General features: G+C 50.7%; 6 protein-coding genes and 1 non-coding gene across 7 annotated transcripts; 3 read left to right on the top strand and 4 right to left on the bottom strand.

The window, feature by feature from the left end:
* Window positions 1-1,438: 1,438 nt before the first annotated feature.
* F5J12DRAFT_798895 (Rec8 like protein-domain-containing protein) lies at window positions 1,439-3,969 on the bottom strand. Its single transcript, XM_051744249.1, is given in 7 exon segments — window positions 1,439-1,674; window positions 1,694-2,728; window positions 2,781-3,265; window positions 3,321-3,436; window positions 3,498-3,637; window positions 3,698-3,818; window positions 3,875-3,969. 7 exon segments carry the CDS (start codon window positions 3,875-3,877, stop codon window positions 1,589-1,591), a joined length of 1,986 nt encoding a protein of 661 aa, XP_051605132.1. The 5' UTR covers window positions 3,878-3,969; the 3' UTR covers window positions 1,439-1,588.
* A 78-nt stretch (window positions 3,970-4,047) lies between these two features.
* On the top strand, window positions 4,048-6,063 carry F5J12DRAFT_798897 (uncharacterized protein). The gene is made up of 5 exons (XM_051744250.1): window positions 4,048-4,147; window positions 4,194-4,359; window positions 4,391-4,532; window positions 4,602-4,937; window positions 5,009-6,063. Exons 1-5 carry the CDS (start codon window positions 4,057-4,059, stop codon window positions 5,846-5,848), a joined length of 1,575 nt encoding a protein of 524 aa, XP_051605133.1. The 5' UTR covers window positions 4,048-4,056; the 3' UTR covers window positions 5,849-6,063.
* F5J12DRAFT_198907 (uncharacterized protein) lies at window positions 5,946-9,388 on the bottom strand. Its single transcript, XM_051738374.1, has 4 exons — window positions 9,269-9,388; window positions 8,973-9,209; window positions 8,376-8,879; window positions 5,946-8,309 (listed from the first exon to the last, which is right to left on the bottom strand). The coding sequence occupies exons 2-4, from the start codon at window positions 9,109-9,111 to the stop codon at window positions 6,352-6,354; spliced, it is 2,601 nt and encodes an 866-aa protein (XP_051605134.1). The 5' UTR covers window positions 9,112-9,209; window positions 9,269-9,388; the 3' UTR covers window positions 5,946-6,351.
* Window positions 9,389-12,476, top strand: F5J12DRAFT_946711 (plasma-membrane choline transporter-domain-containing protein). Its single transcript, XM_051749754.1, has 18 exons — window positions 9,389-9,957; window positions 10,018-10,133; window positions 10,187-10,318; window positions 10,368-10,405; window positions 10,455-10,632; window positions 10,683-10,709; window positions 10,763-10,791; window positions 10,845-10,979; window positions 11,029-11,066; window positions 11,126-11,273; window positions 11,328-11,423; window positions 11,473-11,535; window positions 11,589-11,627; window positions 11,678-11,743; window positions 11,796-11,876; window positions 11,929-11,971; window positions 12,024-12,084; window positions 12,142-12,476. Exons 1-18 carry the CDS (start codon window positions 9,730-9,732, stop codon window positions 12,190-12,192), a joined length of 1,569 nt encoding a protein of 522 aa, XP_051605135.1. The 5' UTR covers window positions 9,389-9,729; the 3' UTR covers window positions 12,193-12,476.
* Window positions 12,434-12,515, bottom strand: F5J12DRAFT_t26. Its single transcript has one exon. It is a non-coding gene; the product is annotated as a tRNA-His (tRNA).
* A 199-nt stretch (window positions 12,516-12,714) lies between these two features.
* Window positions 12,715-13,970, top strand: F5J12DRAFT_198989 (uncharacterized protein). The gene is made up of 6 exons (XM_051738375.1): window positions 12,715-12,874; window positions 12,925-13,040; window positions 13,101-13,129; window positions 13,185-13,522; window positions 13,576-13,659; window positions 13,710-13,970. The coding sequence occupies exons 2-6, from the start codon at window positions 12,984-12,986 to the stop codon at window positions 13,847-13,849; spliced, it is 648 nt and encodes a 215-aa protein (XP_051605136.1). The 5' UTR covers window positions 12,715-12,874; window positions 12,925-12,983; the 3' UTR covers window positions 13,850-13,970.
* A 121-nt stretch (window positions 13,971-14,091) lies between these two features.
* Window positions 14,092-16,175, bottom strand: F5J12DRAFT_712153 (uncharacterized protein; the record flags this gene model as incomplete). Its single annotated transcript, XM_051740747.1, has 10 exons — window positions 14,092-14,775; window positions 14,816-15,136; window positions 15,187-15,253; window positions 15,307-15,394; window positions 15,444-15,528; window positions 15,585-15,746; window positions 15,796-15,823; window positions 15,883-15,924; window positions 15,982-16,068; window positions 16,132-16,175. 10 exons carry the CDS (start codon window positions 16,173-16,175, stop codon window positions 14,092-14,094), a joined length of 1,608 nt encoding a protein of 535 aa, XP_051605137.1.
* Between the last annotated feature and the right edge of the window lie 37 nt (window positions 16,176-16,212).

Here is a 16,212-nt window from a genome sequence, read left to right on the forward strand (position 1 = left end):
GAGTTCTCGGGCAATTGTGTACAATAACAAAAACGTCTGGCCCCAAGCTACATTGATCTCGGACCACTCACCTTAGCGACAGTCCACTGTGGAGAAAAAGGTGCGGCTGGCTACCACTCACGGGAACCCCTGGCACACGGCCTAAGCGCAGCGCGTCTATAGTAAGGAAAACACCGTCATTGTAGACGTTACGTAGTACATTTAAACTTCTCCTATGTCGTGTAATCAGCAGCGTAAGCTGCCCAGGACACGAGAAGCAGTGCCGGAAGCCAGCTGCTGATCGTTACGCAGACGCCAAAACCTGCGGAAAGGGGCCGGCCAACTGGATCAGTAGCAGCGTACGACAAAACCCACTCAGCCTCTTTCTCCTCTAGTGTTCTCTCCTCCAACTGTAGTGCTCGAAGTTCTTCGTCAAGTTACTCCCTCTCTCTCGGCGAACTTCGACTGGTCGAGGATAGTCCGCTCTTCCGACTTGAGGCGCTCGATCTTGTGCTCCACTTCATTTATTGGCTTATCGTGTTCTTTCTTCTTTCTTGCTTCTTTGTCGAAAGCGGTGTAGCCGTCACGTTCCCTTTTCGTCTCGTCAAGCTTTCTCCGCAAAGAAGACAGCAGGCGTAAAGGATGATCGATATCAGTCCGGCTGGACGGTGAATTAAATAGGCGCATGGGATAGGGATGTCGGCGTTGGGTTCGTTCGGAGCGTGGAGGATGCAGAGCCGCCCTTTATCGTATGCTCAGGGTGATTGACGCTTTCAGGGTTGTTTGCGTGCCTCTATTCGGCTTTAGAACCAGACGTGACGGGTGTTGTGGAGTGGGCTGTTCGGCCTCGGATATGTGCTTCGCTCGTGGGGATAGTGAAGGCGGGAGAGATGTAACAATCGTGTCGTACTGGGAAGGGGAGAGCTAGAACTCAATGAGCCACGGAAGGATGAAGGAACGTACCACCTCACGGCCGACTTCTTTGCGCTGCCAACATACATAGTTCATCGTAATCCGAAACAATATACGTTTAGAACAAGCAACTTCGATGTTTTGGAGACGGTAAGACCTTGAACGAAACTGTTTCGAACCACAAGAAGCGATTTGTGCACCTGATGGTCACCGGCCTCATCCCTCATAAGAACACAGGTGCCTTTCTGGCTCTTACTGGTTGACCTGCTCGCTGTATGTACCACTTTTTACATCCTCTATCCGCTCGGCGCAGGAAGCGAGGATCTCGTCGCACCGAGCACTACTCCAGAATGGAGATACGGCCGATATGCTAACTGATCATGTTGGAAACTTGGGTCAAAGCCGCCATGGTACAAGATACGGGGTGATGTCTTCGGAGTCGTCTTGCCATGCCAAACAAGGTCCTCGACAGAGGCAAAGGACAAAAGCTGGTTGGAATGCCAAGGCGGAATGATCACGCAACTATGCCTTTCTTCACTGTTCTCATCCAAGGTGAAAATCATGTTCGCGATGGTATATACAAATTTTAAAATGTGATCCGAGAAAATAGTGGTGTATGAACAACCTACACTACTGGAAAGGTGTGTCGCAAGGAACAGTGGAAATATGGAATATAAAATTAGCCTACCAATCGAACCTACAGACTCATTGCAGAAGCAATGGGACCGCCTTGCTCCCAAAGTCTGGGCTTGGCGCGGATCTCAATGTTCTCGAAAGCAGGTACTCTGGGAGAGTTTGATACAGTCGCGCGTACCCAGCACGAGAAGCTCAAAAAAGAACGCAGACGCAGCTCGCCGCGATGCTTTTTGTGCCATTTTGGAGAAACTCATCACAGCTGCTTGACCATTATCATGGCCGGGTTGCAATTCTTTGCGTATGATGGCAAGCGCTTTCACCGTGTTCTTGCTATATCCTTTGCTGTCAGTGTCCCCATCTGTCTCCTGGCTTTGGGTCGATGGCAAGGGTCGAACGTCGAAAGCAGCGATAGGACAGGTGAGATCGGCATAACTTTCCTCTTCCTCACCCTCAACCCCAGGTGTCGATAAACGAGTCAGCTCAGACGGGGCGACGCTCCTCGCACGTTCCACCCCTAGGTCCTCTTGAGCTGTGGGGAAGTCGCCAGGAACGTCCATTTGGAAGTCATCCACCACTCCGGTCATATCGCCAAACTCGAAGCCACCACTATCGGGGGCAAGACTGGCACGCGGACCCAAGGCTTCACCAGGCACACCAACGCTAGGTGCCACGCTCGTATCGCGTCTGGCTTGTTCGACCTCTTCTTCGTCTTGTACGCTATCCTCCACCCTCGGTTTCTTCCTGCTGCCTTTTCCTGGAGATGTACCCCTCTTCTTAGATAGCGGCCCACTTCGTATCGGTCGCATAAATAAATCCGTCAATTCAGGCACCAGCCCCGGTGGGCCAACACAGAGGTACGTTCCCTCAGGAGTAACCTTGGTCGGCAGGAAATGTGCTAGAGGATCTTCTCGAATTTCCATGAGACGCATCACCATCGAGGAGCGAGGCAGGAACCGTTGTTCGGTCAGGATATCGCTAAGGTCTTGGACAACAGGGGGGCCGAAACCCCTTCCTCTCCTCGCCCCGCCTTTGTCTGTCAGTTCAATGACCGCATCGATAATTTGCTTCTTTTCTCGCGGCTTCCGCTTGACTTTGGTAGCCTCAACCTCAACATCTTCTCCGGGAAGAACCTCAGTCGCCGCACGCGGGGTAAGCTGCAAGTCAGGTGGCGGCGTTTGCGGAGGCTCGGTGAGCGGAGACGCTATAGAGACCTCAATACTACACGATGAGGACGGGAGCGGGCAGGAGCTTACACATCCGGGACGGCGACCGTGTTCGCATCCTCTCTGGTTCGCTCAACGGACCATCTCCGAAGTCCAGGCCTAGATCAACATCCATACCGCCAATATCCGGCCCGAAAGGCATGTCGATGTCTCTGTCCACGCTAAATCTGTACTCAGAAGCCGCCCTGCTAACATGAGAGAAAAAGTCATCCTTCTCTGTATCGCGACCCATCAAGGACTCCAGAGACTCTCTCGCACTCCGCGGGGTGGGTGCATCACGCCCGACTTCAACACTTCCGTTGGCGGCGCTAACTGGGCCATCACCAAAATCAAGCCCAAGATCGAGTTCACCGAAGTCTTGTGAACCTATGCCATCGGATGGGCCTAGATCGAATCCGTAGCCGGGGTCATCCAGATCGAGTTGGAATTCGTCGGCGGTCTGGAGAGTGATGTCAGCCTGTCGGGCGACGTGATGACCTTGTGGCTCAGCGATGCGATCTTCAAAGTCGATGTCCCTTTTGCGATAGAGTGTATAGGTCATACGTTACGTGTGGCTAACAAGAAACCCACCAGTTAATATCAGGAATGAGGACATCCAGGTCCAGGTTACCCCCCTGAAGGGTAATTGCGTTGCGATTCACAGCCAACTGTTCTTCAGTCATATCTACAACACCTGGGCGGAACGCCTGCATGCGGAATCTGCGCTCAGACCAAATGGGATATCAAACAGGGTGTGAGAGCATTTACCATTTTAATTTTCAAAAGCGCTTCATTGCAATCGTCAAGAAGATACTTAGCCTTCCTGCTGTAAATGCGGACAACACCAAGCAGGAGCTGTCCACTGAGACGGAGTGCCATCACTTCGACCTCTTGTCCCATAATAGCATCTGCCGTCGCGCGTTAGAGACACAGAAGACACCGTGGCCGCACGAGACCATAATACCCACCCGCAGCTTGTTCAATATCGGTCTGCAGCGTCTGTGTTTTGGAGAGTTTCCGCTCCATGTGTGCCGCGAGCCATACTTTCGCCAAAGGACCGCGACGCGATAGAATAGCCTCTGAGTAAAACTGCACGCGGCCGTTTTCACTATAGGCTGAAATACAAATGAAGTGTCATCCCTCACCATGTTGTACAGTCAGAATACAAGAAAAGATATCCAAGAAACACGCGACAGTCCCTCGCGGGCTGGTTAACTGTGATAGGATTGGTTGAACTGGGTAGTGGCATTAGGGACATCTTGTTTTGGCGTGTTTGCGATTACTACAATTGTGGTGCTTCCGGCTGGTGAGACAAAACAAAGCGTCCATGCTGGCTTCCTCATCTCGGGGTGTTCTCAAACACAGTTCGAGGCCGTATTTTACACACACGGTAGGAGACGCATGCTTCATAGGTCAAGGTGGGGCCATTTGTTTCGTTGGAAAAGCAAGCTTATTCCACCGCAGTCCATCGAAGTTTTACAAGGTGCCAGCAATATAGCACTACAGCATCCTCGAATATTAGACCCTGGGCTTTCCACCAAGACAGTACTTTTCGGGGGTCAGTTAGCCAGCTCGCACGGTGCCAGTACGAAGCTATCAGTCATGCGAAGGGAACGAGACGACTCATTCCGTGTCTTCGCCTCAGTGCGGGAAATGAAGAGGGAGCGCGTAAAGCCGGACCTCACTATTTACAATTCCCTGCTTGCATGCATCGCGGAGGAGGGTTTACCTTTGGAAGCGTGGGCTGTTATCGACGACATGATTGCCGTGGGCATTCTACCAGACCGCCAGTCATACCATCATGTTCTCCATGCGAGTATACAATTTCTAGCCCAGGCAGGCCTACGGCTTATCATCATGATCATTTTGCAGGCCTCTCGATGGTATCCTCTTGAAGCTACATGGGAAACTTTGGAAAAAATGGTCGACCGGGGTGTCCCACCGAACGAACAGACGTATGCTCTGATCATCAAACGAATAACAACCACGGAAGGCGTGGAACTTGCCCTGCAGTTCATGCACGAGATGGCCAAACAAGGTTTTACTCCGGACCTGACTGCCACGCAGGATGTCATCAAACTGGCCGCTCACTTGAATTTTCCTAGGCTTGCCATCGATATAGCACAGAATTTTGAGGCACATTCCGTCCGTAGAATCGACAGTGAAACATGGATTTCTTGTCTTGTCTCTTCAGCAGAGTTGTTTTATGTGAGCGCTACGAAAAAAAAGTTACTGTTTCCTCCCAATCCATCAACTGAAATATTTGTTTGACGCTGTAGGCAGACGGAGTTCAGAAGTGCTGGGAGAAAGCTATTCATGAAATGAACCTGACTCCTGACGAGGGTACCTGTATTGCCGTCCTTCATACATGCGCGCGTCATGGCCTTTCGGACCTGGCAACAGACGTCATTCGCGTCCTCCGATCCATTGGTGTCGATTGGCAGGAACACCACTTTGCCCCGCTTCTTGAAGCCTTTGCCAGAGTCGGAAAATTGAAAGAAGCATTCGGCACGCTACATTTACTCCGTAGCAACGGCATAGTGCCGCTTCCCGAGACAACTCAACCCATAACAAACATCCTGAAGGGAGACGTTGACGCTGTCGATGGGGTATGGAAGATCCTGGATGAGTTACGGGACGAAGGTCACACCATCGACGCCGCAGCCATCAATACCGTCATCGAAGCGTCGATCGCTCTTGGCGACCTCCAGCGTGCCGTAGGCGCGTACAAAGCGTTCCGTGAATATGCTAGCAAGCCAGATGTTGAAACTTTCAACTATCTGTTGCAGGGATGTATCAATACCTGTCATCGGGAACTTGGTGATAAACTGCTCCTGGACCTCAAGCAGGCGAACGTCCGTCCGAACGCACTGACATACGAGCGAACTGTTCTGCTTTGTCTTACACAACCAACCTATGAAGACGCATTCTTTTACTTGGAGGAGATGAAAGCGCAGAAGATCGTACCCCCATTGCGAGTGTACGATGCTATCATAAGGACTTGTGTAGTTGCTGGGGATTCTCGATATTCGCTGGCCCTCGCGGAATTGGAGCAGTGCGGGTATACTTTATCCAAGGATTTAATACGATTCGTAGCTGCCAACAGATCGTCTTCTTGAGATGATGCTAGGGGGTGTCTTTGATATACCGTCGTGCAAGATGTAAGAGGCCCTTGGTGCTTTCTAGCATCTACCGGTGCTCAGTTAGGAGGGCCATTCATGCGAGAAAAAGGGCCCACCCCATCCGCTCCTTTTAGGTATCTCTGCTGTACCACAACCACTGAGAACGAACGCATTCCTTTGATCGACTGAAGAATTGCGGGTATATTTCTCAGGAACAGTGGGTGGGGTACTTACACCATTGACATGTACACCTTTGCATTTTTAAGTCAGTCAGATCACTCGCTGCTCTCCAATCTCGATCACGCGAGAACGGGATGCTTATACTCAGGGTTGACAACATCATTATATATGGTGCTGGCTGAGGGAGCCAATGATACAGTCTCCTCGACAACAACTTGACTGCCACATTCTATCCTGACAACCCTTCAACAAACACTCCCAGCATCGCCTTTGATTTACAAACGCTACCAGTAGCGCACAACAACAAACAGTTCGCCCCTCTACTCCCCCTTATTCTTCGCCTTTACATCCTCGTCCTCCCAAGGGCTGAAGTTCGGTTTACTGATCAGCGGTAAAGACTGCAGCCACACGGGAAGTGAGTGATTCTCCTCCCCCGCCGTAGTTCCATGCTCTCCCTCCCGTTGTGTTTGTATAGGCGAGGGAGGGATAGTACCCACGTCACTCAGGCTTGGAAGAAGTTCAAGGCTTGTATTCGTGGATCCACCAAGAGCTCGTTGAAGAGCCTCTCGTTCAGCCCGAGACGGAGCGAAGGCACGTAGTAAAGAAGGAGTTGACGAGGCGATACCGGAATTGTGACCTGATGGGTTGAGCATGTCGTACGAGCTGTGCGCCCCGTGGTTGTCCGTGGCTGGGTTTGCATCCAATTTACGTCTAGGGAGCCGGAAGACTTTCGCATCAGGGTTGAGACCCTTACGCGGTTTTTCCTTCGTAGAAATCGAGAACCATCTGCGCGGCGAAGATTCGGCGTTGTTCGACACAGCATTGAATCGCAGGTCATCCGAAGTCTTTGCCGTGGGATCTGAATGGGTGCGATAGGGCAGTGTCATCTCATCACAGAATAGCTCGTCAGGAGTTTCAGTAGAAAGACGTGCTTCGTATGGGCTGAAGTCAACATCGGATTCCGAAGGAGAGGCGCCACCAAGAACGACCGAAGAAGAGGGTGCTACGCCACCCATATCACCTATGTGGCGCTCTCTCCATTCAGCAGAAGGTGAGTCAAGTACGCGGATCAAACTGCTGGGAATGAATGCGGATGATGGTATGTGAACGTCAAAGGGAGAGAAAGAAGATGCATCGTCGTGATTGAAACGCCCATGCGAAATTAACTGAGAGCCTTGCAGTGTAGTGGAAGAGGCATCTTCGTCGAAGAGCGCCCTCGCTCCTGTCGAAGGAACAATAGGGTTCCTCACTTCAGTGGGAGATGGGGATCCTAGCGAAAACCGCAAAGGCCTCGGAGAGTAAGTAGAGTTTGGTGATTCGCGTGCAAAGCCTTGAATATTTTCAGTCTCCAGAGTTCCAGACACGCTTGGAAAGTCGAAACGCGTGTAGGACGAGGGCCAGGTATGTGCACCCAACTGATCATAGCCTCCACTGATATACCCGTTCTCGTGGTCGTGTTTGGCAGAATACTCTTCCGCCACACGAAGGCGCTCCTTGCTCTCCGCAATCCTTTCCTCCAGTTCCCTAGCGCGAGCATTAAGCGCAGTAACGACTTCTTCTGCAATCTGGACTTCCTTCCTCTTCATTTCAAGCTCAGACAGCAAGCTGCGTTCCTCTTCCGCATCTCCGTTGCCGGGATCGGGGGCGAGGGTTGCACGATCCTGGTCAATCCGTCGTTTTAATCTTCCAATCTCAGTCTCCAGCTCCTCTACGCGGCGAGTCGCTGATTCTTTCGTACCACGAGCAGCTTTCAGCCGCCTCTCAGCCTCTCGTCTCCCAGTCTCAGCAACACGCCGAACTTCTTCGAGTGATTTTGTCCGCAACCTGCCCTCCACCCTCTTTTGATCGTCTTCGCGTTTTCTTGCCCGTAGTTGGTCGAGTTCATCTTCAAGCAGGGTATGTGATTGGGAGGCATAAGTTTGAGCTTCTTTCAGTTGCGCTTGAAGTTCAGTAACGGATATCTGCGCGGCGGCTATCTGCCTCAAAACCTCAGTTATAATCGGGGAATGGTCCTGTCTACTTGATGCAGAGCACGTGCGCGATGGAGCATGGGTAGCACTCTGCTGTGGGTCGGTGCCACGAGGAAATGAAGGGGAGGCCGACGACAAGCTTTCACGGACGCGATGATCAGCATGTAGCGGAAGCGAGGCAGATTTAGGTAGTGGAGGTGTAGAATTTCTCCTGGGCAGCAAACCGGTGCCTTGGACGCCTCGTACCTTGGGGGCAACTGCACGTTGCGAAAGTCGTGAGCACGAAACAGATTTTGGGAGTAAAAGACCTATTAAAGAAAGCCAGGATTACCTGCTGAGCTGCCACTTTTGTATCATCAAGAAAATCCAAGTACCATTATACTCGCTAAACTTATCCGACGCGTTGAAACCTAGTATGCCTGACCTCCAGACTTCGCAGTCCTGGGAGCGAACCACAGCATCGTAGCACCAAGAGTCCGCCGAGCCGCCACGCCACCAATGTCCGAATGCACCAATAAACCAAGTATCAGCAGAAACAGCTGCTCCATGCTCCGCACCGTTCAAAGTGTTGCCTATGCGCTTGGTGCTAGTGGTTGTGGCACCGCGTGTAGTGGCAACGGTACAAACACCAAAGCTGTGAAAGACATGTTTCGGAGTACGAAGCGACACGGATGCACGATTGGAAAACCGGAATGGCAGCGTGGTTCGATCGAACGAGATGCTTCCTGACGATGAACGAGACCGAGAGTGTAAAGGATCGTGATCAACTTTTGTTCCAGATTCGTCGCTGATATCATCGAGATGACTCAAATGCTGACGGAAAGCTTGCTCGGTAAGATATGTTCTGAATGAAATCTCAGTTGGATTGGTGAGATATGCTGATATGGACGCGTTTGCAGCGATAAATTGCCAAGGCAGAGGAAGTGGCGTTGAGTGTGTTAGCATACACCGAAGGCAACTGTCAAGCTCACCGAGAATGAGAACAACGAGGATGAAAACCAAAACGCAGACAACGGAGCTATATCCAGTCCTGGGATGAACCGAGTCATCCCAGTTCTCTAACTGTGACCACGAGGAAAGCAGACTAATTCCACCAAAGGATAAGCTCATGAGGCAAAGTAAAGAGCTCGTTGGTATTCGGACGAGCCACGACGCCTTGTGAGAAGTGGGACAGGAATTATGTTGCGAATGATTGATTGCAGGCACTGCTTTTGAGATGGCTTAGTCCGGGCCCGAACTCAATGGAAGGCGATAGAGCGCAACTTGCCTGTCGTTTTGATGGCGGACTGCACTTCGAAGCAATGAAGTCGTCGTCGTCGTGGTCGTCGTTGTCGCCCACGTCCGAGTCGTCGAAGGGCACACGGTGGCAAAGACTCGAGACCACGGTCAAAAACCTCGTCCTGTCAAGTATGTAATGAGTTGTGTACGTAAAACACCTACACTCATTCTCACGGGCAATTTACACTAAAATTCGTCAGTATCACTGCTGGCGACATTATTCCGACATTTTTCAGTCTTGATACAACGACTCGTCCGTAGGTCGTACTACGCGAAGACTCAATGTATTTAAGCTGTGGTCGTCGTGCTGTGCAGGTCGAATTCGAAGATGCACGACAATCCGAATTATGACGCACTACAGTCCAAATTTTCGCACGCGGCCCGAACCATTGAATTAGGCGGGTCCATGCAGCTTCAACGTGCCCAGGCTTCTTCTGCTCCGCGACAGCCATGGCAAAATGGAGCGACGACCAGTGGGGCGCTCAGGGAGGCTACCAAACGGTCGCGGGTCCGAGTCCCGGTTATTCACAACCTTACGCGCAAACCGTCAATCCCCCGACGCCATATCCAGACCAAGCGTACGATGGTGGCGACACCAAATCACCCTACGATGGTGGTCGCTTTCAGCCAAAGAAAAGGGTGAACGATCCCATCTTTTTGATCTTGTTCATCCTCCAGGTAATTCACTTTCTTCCGTTTTGGGAGGCAGCAATTCATATATTCTTGCACCCATGACAGCTACTCGGTTTTGCTGCACTATCGGGCATCGCCATCAATGGTTGGATCAAAGTAGGCGGCCTAGGAGGTGGTATCGGAGGCGACGGCGAAACCGGCAGTTCGGTCACGCTCAACTGGTAAACACATCTGAACTATCTGCTTTACTTCTGACACCATTGAAACCCATTAGGCACACTGTTTATCTGCTATTGCTTGTGACCGCCGCCGGCCTCCTGCTATCCACAGCCTATCTTATGTTGGTCCGCGCCTTCACTCGCGTAATAATGCACATTACTCTCATCCTCGCAATCGTGGCGAATATGTGCGTGACCGTCTCCAATCTTCCTGGCACTCACTTTACTCGCATGCAGTGCGATCTGTGCCTACTACTGGATTACCGGGTACTACTGTGCGTTCATCGCAATGGTTTCTCAATTGTATTCTCAATGCCGGCACAGCTGCCGCCATAATCTTCACTATCGTTGCGGTCTTCTCCGTCTTGGCATACTTCGGCTTTCGGTCCCGCATTCCTCTGGCCTCCCTTCTCCTCCAGGTTGTTATGGACATCTCTAAGCACCATCTCAGTACCTATTTCGTGGCCTTTAGTGCCCTGTTTCTGCAGGCTGCGTTGAGTGTGTAAGTGCATGCTTTGCAGTTGTTTTGTTGTATGCACTCACGCCTATCAGTTGGTTCGTTTTCACCTCCATGGCGATGTAAGTGGAACCTGGTTTTGGTTGGACCGTATTTGTCTCTTACGATCCTACAGTTATGCGAGATGGACACCTGGAAATCCAGGTGGGTACGTCCCTTAATGTATGACCCCCTCCTACTCATGTCCGTCGCGTCAGGCTGCGGCACAACGTCCTCCTGTTCATCTGGAAAAGTAGCAGGCCTCTTGTTCTATTCTGTATTTTCCTACTTGTGGACTTCACAAGTCATCGGGAATGTTGCGTTGGCCACACTTGCCGGCGGACCATATGGCTGTGAGCAATCAACAGCTGTGTTCACCTGCACCTGACCACAATTTCATAGGTTGGTACTACTTCGGCCCTCGTGACCTTGGGCAGATGGTGGGCATCAGCAGTATGATGAAACCGTGCTGTCTTAAAAACCTGACGTTATGTGATAGCCAAAACACCCCACACTAAGTGCATTTGCTCGTGCATCCACACTTTCTCTAGGATCTATTGCCTTTGGCTCTCTGATCGTTACTATTCTTGAACTCATTCGCATGATTCTCAATGCCGCAAGGAATAACGCCAGCCAACAAGGAAGCCGTAAGCTCAGTCTGTCCACCTTGGTAATGTGATACTAATAAGAAAGGTCACCAGCTATTGAAGCTTGTCTTGCTTGCTGTGCCGAACTATTCGTCTCTTGCATCGAGTCATTGGTTCGATACTTTAATAGATACGCGTACATCGAAATCGGTACGTTTGGTGACAGCCGTGTTCAACTCTGATGTTAATGCCGTGCAAGCCCTATACGGAAAGCCCTACTTGCAGGCAGCCAAGGATACTTTCAATCTCTTTAGAGACCGAGGTAATATTTAACACCTGTGATTTTTCCAAGGCTTTCGAGTGTTGTATGTCCAGGCATCGATGCTCTCGTCAATGACTCGCTAGTCGGAACGAGTACGTGTTGTGTAATCCGCCATGTTAAAGCTGTCTTATACCATTTCCAGCATTGATATTCGGTGCCTACATGGTAGGGCTTCTCTGCTCGTTATTCGCGTATCTGTATTTGAGATGTCAGTGCCCCAAATCACGCACAGCTGTATAAGCTGACATGCTAGTCTCTAGTCACCCATCCATCATACAACGCTGAAGGACAATATACGGCACCTGTGGTTTTATTTGCCTTCTTAATTGGACTTCAATGCTGTAAGTGAAACCACCGTAGGGGCATCCGCTCTGATCTGAGGTGCTTTCACAGCCCTGACACTATCTTCAACTATCGAGGCTGGAGTGTCGACAATGTGAGATTTTTTGCCGCTGATTGAGATGTTAGTTGCTAATCTTATATGCCAGTTTCGTTGGCCTCGGACAGGACCCCCAAGTGCTGGCAATGCGTGCACCTCCTCTCTTTGCAGTAGGTTTTCTGTCTGATTTCCTGACATCGACTGATGTTAAATCGGCCTGACAAAAGATGATTGCTGAGAGATATCCACATGTCGTTCAGGGTGTGCCTAGGGTTTGAGTCTGATCGTCCTCGTACAGTATGCAAACGTCGACATCGAACGTGACTCCCCTCTCAGCATCACCAACGGTGCCGACGGCTTTGATCCCGCCAGGACTCACTATTCTAACACGGCTCGGTTTTGTACCCACGATGTATGATTAATTACCTTAGTTGAAGTGCCAGGACATACAGCAGTTCAGATATGTAAGTGTGGCACAGATTATGGTCGTGAGGTTCCTCTGAAAAAAATGTGAAAAAGTGTCCCAGGGAGGATTCGAACCTCCGGCTTCACGGTTATGTTGGTCCACAACGTGATGATTTAACCACTAATCGACAAGGACTCCACTCATTACTCGACAAAAGGTACACTGTAGCCACATCCACGTCGACGCCGCAGTTCATTCTCTTATCGACCAATCAGAATTATCGGATTCCGACTGTGGCGTGGAGGCATGTTGCCAAATGAATCGATGATGGTGCGAGTGGAGTACAGATATCGATCTGGACACCATAGTGCCGTAAGGCATCGAGCACGTTTCTCAGACTCGTCCACATTTTTGAACAGTGGCTCCACTTATCCTGCATACAATAAGCAGAGATGATTGCGCCAATGGACGCCACACGCATACGTCCGATGCGGCCCACCTAGCAACATGCACCCCTGCCAGCCACTTACCAAGATAACTGATAGAAGTATTACGTAAGCAAAAGTGCCTTCCCAACATGGGACCCCTGACCTCACTCAAGTAGATTAATTCCAGGGCCACTAGCCTCAGCACCCTGACTTTGTTCCGTGTACTACCCCCAGCATGCGAAAGACGTCCTACGCGCTCACTTTTATTGCCGTGATCCCTTTGCTGATTTTTGTGAGCTTCTCCCTTTGTATTTGTGTACCAGCCCACTAACCAGAGGGCAAAAAAAAAAAGAACATACTCTCTGCTCGTCTCCCGGACTGGTTCGCCGTGCATAATGTTTGCACCTCTTAGCAGCCTGACTCGTTAACTTTCAAGGCTCGTTGCAACCCATACCGTGGATGACACTCGTGTCACAGTTCGTTATGGTCTAATGGAGCGCTGCGAGCGGATCACGTTTGAAGCACCCGACCCAAGCAACGTCACTCATTCCGACTACAGCGGCTACGAATGTAGACATTTCCCATTGCGAGAACAGGACAAGTGCGAGACAGAGAACAAGATATTTTGTGCGGCTTGGGTCTCCGCCCAGTACTTTACCGAGCTAGGAATCGGATTCGCGGCTACGGCTCTCGTGACGTTGTTATTTGGCGTGAGCACGCACTCTAGAAGACGCAGAGTGTGGAGAGCTGTTGCAGGATTGGTTGTGCTGCATGGTGGGGATCTGCCTCGTTGCCTTGACAATAACTCTCTAATGAAAGTGTTCCAGCTGTTTTCCAACTGACGACGTTTATACTCGTTGCCGAACTGTACCGCATGAATAGATTCCCTGGTTTCGATCATGCTAAACCCGGTGAGCAGCCTTCGTATGGCGACCGCTTGTCAGGGATTGAATCCGTACAGGGTCGGGTTTTGTCCTTAATGCAGTGTCCTGGCTGGTGGGGTTCGGTGTCGCATATGGCGTGATATATACGGGCGTGGCCGCCGACCGTGGTTACAGGTGGGCTGCCGGCAATAGGTATTACTACTCCATCCACGGTTGAGTTACTCTGTTACTTCGTGCAAGTCCATCTCTTTCGTCAAATGCACGATTAACCTGTTGTCAATGCTACATACTACACTTCTGTGATCCACACATCGTGGATGGTTTTCCTTTTGTACTTGTAGCCTCGTAGGGCTTCTTTGCTTGACGTTTTATATACATACCACCGCAGTTAGGCAGGTGTCTTGGAATCTGCTCCGTATCCACAATACTTATTGATGTGATCGTGGACACTACTTGTGGTCATAAGCCCTCCTCCGGGTAGTCTACCTTGTCATACAGCCTCAGTGTTTCGTTCCAGTCCCTCTTCCTCCTGCGACGGACAGAAAAGTACTTGGCACCACTTTCCAGCCTGCCTCTTACTCTCCCCTTTTCACGACCACCTCTTTCCAGAAAGTGTTTCTCCGGATCTTCCGAGAGACCAAGCGTCCCTATAGCCAAGTCCTTTACCCTCGTGTACAAATCTTCGCGTACATCCCGCATTTCCCTTGTTGCAGCCTCACCAGCTCTCAACAAACGCGTGAGTGCAGTGAACGCCCTAAACGCTGCAATGGCATCTTCCAACCATCTCAGCGTCATCCACATCAGTAAGGGAACTACGAGTGCGGTAAAAGACGCGACGGGCAGCGTGAGCAATATAGAGGTAAGCCAGACAAATCCGCCTGAGAATAGTCCGTACACGAGTTTGTATTGAGCAATCTCGTCCCAGGTGTCCCAGATTGGCCCGCTCTTTTTGAAATTGTGCACTGCATAGAACGTGGTGAGGAAAACGGGTGTCCACAATATGAGGCCCGGGATAGATATAATAAAGAGAACAAGTGACCACGAAAGACGAATGCACATCCGTAGAAGGATGGTGCGTCTTGTCAGCGGGCGACGGATACGATCGTCTTTGATGCCCAAGCGAACTAGCCGGTCTTGGTAGTTCTTAACACCTGGTGAGCGATAGCACAGGACGGATACAAACGCTACCCACCTTCAGGTCACGCCGCAAAGATTGGATTTCTATATCCTTCTCTCCACATGTACCGGTTCCAGTCATTGTATCTTGTTCATGGGAGTGTTCTGGTGCCTTCAAAGCTTCAGCAAACGTGCGCGTCAAGCGGACGTGGTCCCCTAGGCTCATACGCGTCCCTAACGGAGCGTACATCCTTGAGGCAAGTTTCGCAGAACGGACTAAATCCCATGAGGGTGCATCAATTGTGCCGGAGCTTATCAGCTCTTGCATGCGCGAAGTGACTTCTCGGATGCGATTGAAATCGACAGGTGCAACGAGCTCCGGATTGGCCTGCACTGAAATGTGAGCCCAAAAGTACATTCCTTACACGTCTAATTCACCTTGGGAGTGAACTTCATAGGGCGATGAAAAGTAACCAGAACGTCTGAACGGAAATGTTGGCGGTGCCTTGCATTGATTAACCTCACAGGTGCGCGACAATGAAACTGCAACGGACTTACATGTAGGTTATGGAACAAGTGAGGATCGATATGGAGAAGTCGGCTTTGTCTCGGCTGCGAGTTAGAACATCGGAAACAATACGCGCGACTTCGGACGTGAGTCAAAATCCTGAACGTACACGCACAACTTGACACACCTCCAGTTTTCAACGGAGCAATGGTAGGGTGGTAACGACTCATACCCTCTGGGAACAGACAGATGGCGTCCCCGAGCTCTAAAGCCTCCATGGATGACTACCTTGAGCTGACAGTAGAGGAACCAGTGGAGGATCACCGACTTTCATGAGCTCCCCCATCACCTCAGTATTGTCTACGTCTTCATCGCTGAAATCCTTGCGCCTCTTGATGGGCACGGTACCTGCAGATTCAATGAGCCAGCTTGTGAACGTCCTGCGTCCGAACTGCGTCGATTTTGCGGTGAGGCGCAGCATGTTCCGAGTCTGTGCATACCATTGTAACAAAGCCGAGGATTTAGTCTAGTGAACCTACCCTAGAGGGGATAGCGGTAACCAGAACCCTTTGACAAGGCTTCGCTTAGGATAGAAGATCCCCAAGTTGGAACTGGTTTGCACTTACAATGCATCCGTCAACGAGTTGCTGTGGTTTGCACAGACGATACTAGAGTGCGAAACTTCGTTTTGCGAGCCAGACACCGCGTACGAAACAACGCCTCACCATGGCTCTCCGGACTTTGGAATGAGCTCGGCATTCTCGACCACTATGGTCCCGTAGAAAATTTTGAGTACGAATTTGAACAGAAGTCTGCAAAATTGTATGTCTCGAGTCAAGGTAGGACCGGTTACGGACGGAAGCTGCTACACGGACCGTATGAGTATGTATGACCACGGAGTGGACGTGCCTTGGGGCATGTGCACTAAGCACTCAGCTGTCGTCGTCGTCGTTATT

Source organism: Pisolithus orientalis (assembly GCF_024613125.1).
Source record: "Pisolithus orientalis strain OTSU chromosome Unknown F5J12scaffold_2, whole genome shotgun sequence".
In the NCBI taxonomy this organism is placed as follows: Eukaryota; Fungi; Basidiomycota; class Agaricomycetes; order Boletales; family Pisolithaceae; genus Pisolithus; species Pisolithus orientalis.

Excerpts from the sequence above, each read along its gene's own strand:
- F5J12DRAFT_798895 (XM_051744249.1), bottom strand. Across the intron at positions 3,266-3,320 it reads CTCATTCCTGATATTAACTG|GGACATCGACTTTGAAGATC; the intron begins GTGGGTTTCTTG and ends CTATCGCAAAAG. Across the intron at positions 2,729-2,780 it reads ACGGTCGCCGTCCCGGATGT|CGTCTCCGCTCACCGAGCCT; the intron begins GTAAGCTCCTGC and ends AGGTCTCTATAG.
- F5J12DRAFT_798897 (XM_051744250.1), top strand. The coding sequence starts at position 4,057 with ATGCTGGCTTCCTCATCTCGGGGTGTTCTCAAACACAGTTCGAGGCCG. Across the intron at positions 4,533-4,601 it reads ACCGCCAGTCATACCATCAT|GCCTCTCGATGGTATCCTCT; the intron begins GTTCTCCATGCG and ends ATCATTTTGCAG. Across the intron at positions 4,938-5,008 it reads CTTCAGCAGAGTTGTTTTAT|GCAGACGGAGTTCAGAAGTG; the intron begins GTGAGCGCTACG and ends TTGACGCTGTAG.
- F5J12DRAFT_198907 (XM_051738374.1), bottom strand. The coding sequence starts at position 9,111 with ATGAGCTTATCCTTTGGTGGAATTAGTCTGCTTTCCTCGTGGTCACAG. Across the intron at positions 8,880-8,972 it reads CCTCGTTGTTCTCATTCTCG|CATATCTCACCAATCCAACT; the intron begins GTGAGCTTGACA and ends CGTCCATATCAG. Across the intron at positions 8,310-8,375 it reads TAAGTTTAGCGAGTATAATG|GTCTTTTACTCCCAAAATCT; the intron begins GTACTTGGATTT and ends TTTCTTTAATAG.
- F5J12DRAFT_946711 (XM_051749754.1), top strand. The coding sequence starts at position 9,730 with ATGGCAAAATGGAGCGACGACCAGTGGGGCGCTCAGGGAGGCTACCAA. Across the intron at positions 10,319-10,367 it reads CTCGCAATCGTGGCGAATAT|TGCGATCTGTGCCTACTACT; the intron begins GTGCGTGACCGT and ends ACTCGCATGCAG. Across the intron at positions 10,406-10,454 it reads CTGGATTACCGGGTACTACT|CTGCCGCCATAATCTTCACT; the intron begins GTGCGTTCATCG and ends ATGCCGGCACAG.
- F5J12DRAFT_198989 (XM_051738375.1), top strand. The coding sequence starts at position 12,984 with ATGCGAAAGACGTCCTACGCGCTCACTTTTATTGCCGTGATCCCTTTG. Across the intron at positions 13,523-13,575 it reads AGGATTGGTTGTGCTGCATG|CTGTTTTCCAACTGACGACG; the intron begins GTGGGGATCTGC and ends AAAGTGTTCCAG. Across the intron at positions 13,660-13,709 it reads TTTCGATCATGCTAAACCCG|GGTCGGGTTTTGTCCTTAAT; the intron begins GTGAGCAGCCTT and ends GAATCCGTACAG.